The sequence below is a fragment of the Emiliania huxleyi genome, assembly GCF_000372725.1.
Source record: "Emiliania huxleyi CCMP1516 unplaced genomic scaffold EMIHUscaffold_3606, whole genome shotgun sequence".
In the NCBI taxonomy this organism is placed as follows: domain Eukaryota; phylum Haptophyta; order Isochrysidales; family Noelaerhabdaceae; genus Emiliania; species Emiliania huxleyi.
Window position 1 is genome coordinate 1 of NW_005199268.1, and position 1,919 is coordinate 1,919.

The 1,919-nt window shown below is 57.8% G+C and overlaps 1 protein-coding gene across 1 annotated transcript; it reads left to right on the top strand.

Annotated features, from left to right (window-relative positions):
- Window positions 1-142: 142 nt before the first annotated feature.
- Window positions 143-337, top strand: EMIHUDRAFT_255563 (hypothetical protein; the record flags this gene model as incomplete). The annotated part of the gene is made up of 1 exon (XM_005772249.1): window positions 143-337. A coding segment is annotated over one exon (195 nt), but the record flags the coding sequence as incomplete, so codon positions are not given.
- Between the last annotated feature and the right edge of the window lie 1,582 nt (window positions 338-1,919).

Genomic DNA, 1,919 nt, shown 5'->3' on the forward strand with positions numbered 1-1,919 from the left:
AGTCTGTACTCTCGCCCGAGCTCTCATGAGGTCGCCCGAGGTCGCCCGAGGTCGCCCGAGATTGCTCGAGATTGCTCGAGATCACACGTGCCTGCCGCCAGCCAAGCCCAAGCCGAAAACGACAGAAGAGTTGCGTGCGCAGCTCGAGACGATCCAGGCAGCGCTGGTTGCTGATCCAGGCAACGCACAGCAGACGGCGCATAAGGGCGAGGTCGTGACGGCGCTCAAGGCGCGCCTCGCGGAGGTGATGGCGAAGCTGGAGAACGACGCAGACAATGAGGAGATGCTCACCCTCGCCGCCGATCTTGGAGAGGTGATCGAAAATGCCGAGAAGTAGAGACATCCCCCCAGCCAACGCACATACACACCAAACACACACACACACATGCATCACCAGTCGGTGTCAACAACGAAGAGGCTCTAATATCCTTCCGTGACCCGGTGTATTGAGATTTTGGGACTAGCTAGACACTGACTGTGAGAGACGCAGCTGCTTCGAGGCTGTTCCCACTCTCTCGGTTCGCGAGACTCTGTAAGATTTGCAGTTCCAGACATGCAGACACGGCAAAAACCATGTTGTCCAAGCTCTATGTCGAATAAAATGTCATTCTTTGATTGCGCATCAACACCCGCGTGTAAATCGGCGTTAAAATGAGTGAACAAAGCACCGCAAGGCACACCCGTCTGCTTGAGGTCTCGCCGCCCGCGTGCCCGCGCGACTCTCTCTCTAAGGTAAGGTAAGGTAAGGTAAACGTCTCCACACACACAAAGTGGTGGGGCAAGGGGGGGCGACCCTCGCATCTCCACGCCCGGGACACGGGCAGGAGCCCCACGGCATTCAAAGTGCAAGCACCGGCCCGGTGCCGTGGGTGAGCACAACCTGCACCCCACTCCTACTCCTATAACACAACCCCCACAGCGTGGTCGTCTACGTGTTCAGAAACACCAAGCAGCGAGGCGAGGGTGAAGGGGTAAGGGGCCGTGTGGGGCTATCTGTGACTACATCTAGCCTGGGGGGTAGCAGGAGGGGGGGGCAGAGGGTAAGATATGGGTGAGGCCAGCTACAAGTCGGACACCCCCCCCTCCTCGGAGCGGTCGGTGTCCTCGTCGTCGTCCTCGGTCTGCATCGCCTCGCCAGCCGTGAACCTGAACACGGCGTCGGCCGGCGCCGAGGCGCCGGCGGCCGTCATCAGGTGCATGACATATTTGTCGCGGCATGCCGCATCAATCTCTCCGTGCTCGGCCAGCTCGTTCGCGAGCCAGTCCGAGGCGACGGTCGTCGACTCTCTCTCTGGCCCTTGCGTGACCTTGGGGGGCCCGGCCGGGGATGGATGTTCTTGCTTGTGTGTGAATTTTTTGTGAGCCTCTCATAGACTAGCGCGCCGCGATACGATGTATATTTCTTCTCAAATTGTGTGTGCCAGTCCGCGCCAGCCCGCGTCTTTGTCGTGTGCCAGCGTGCTGTGAGAGAGAGGCCAATCGTATTTTAAGATTCTTCTCAATCAAGGCCTGTGAATAGACTAGCGCTAGCGGCGCCGTCCCAGACGTAGGTCTGCGAATAGTTGTGCTTTTGAGTTTTGTGTGGAAGCGCCTCCAGGTTGGCTCGCACCGGTGTCAGCGAGAGCGGCATAACGAAATACGAATACCTGCTGCTGCTGCTGTTACGTCGGACAACAACGTCTGTCCCACACACGCACAGACGCGCACATACATCATGCTCGGGCACCCCCCACAGTGTAGTGGTGTGAGCACACAAGTACTAGCAGAGTGCGCACCTGCCTTGGCGGGTGAGGGTCGTAAAAGAATCAAAGCCTGTTGGTGCCAAACGAGTATACCCTAACTAAATTCCTTAAGCGTAACTACAATGAACCTTTTCGCTTTTGGGTTTGGGGGGCGCGTACTAGCATCCGTTCTTCTTC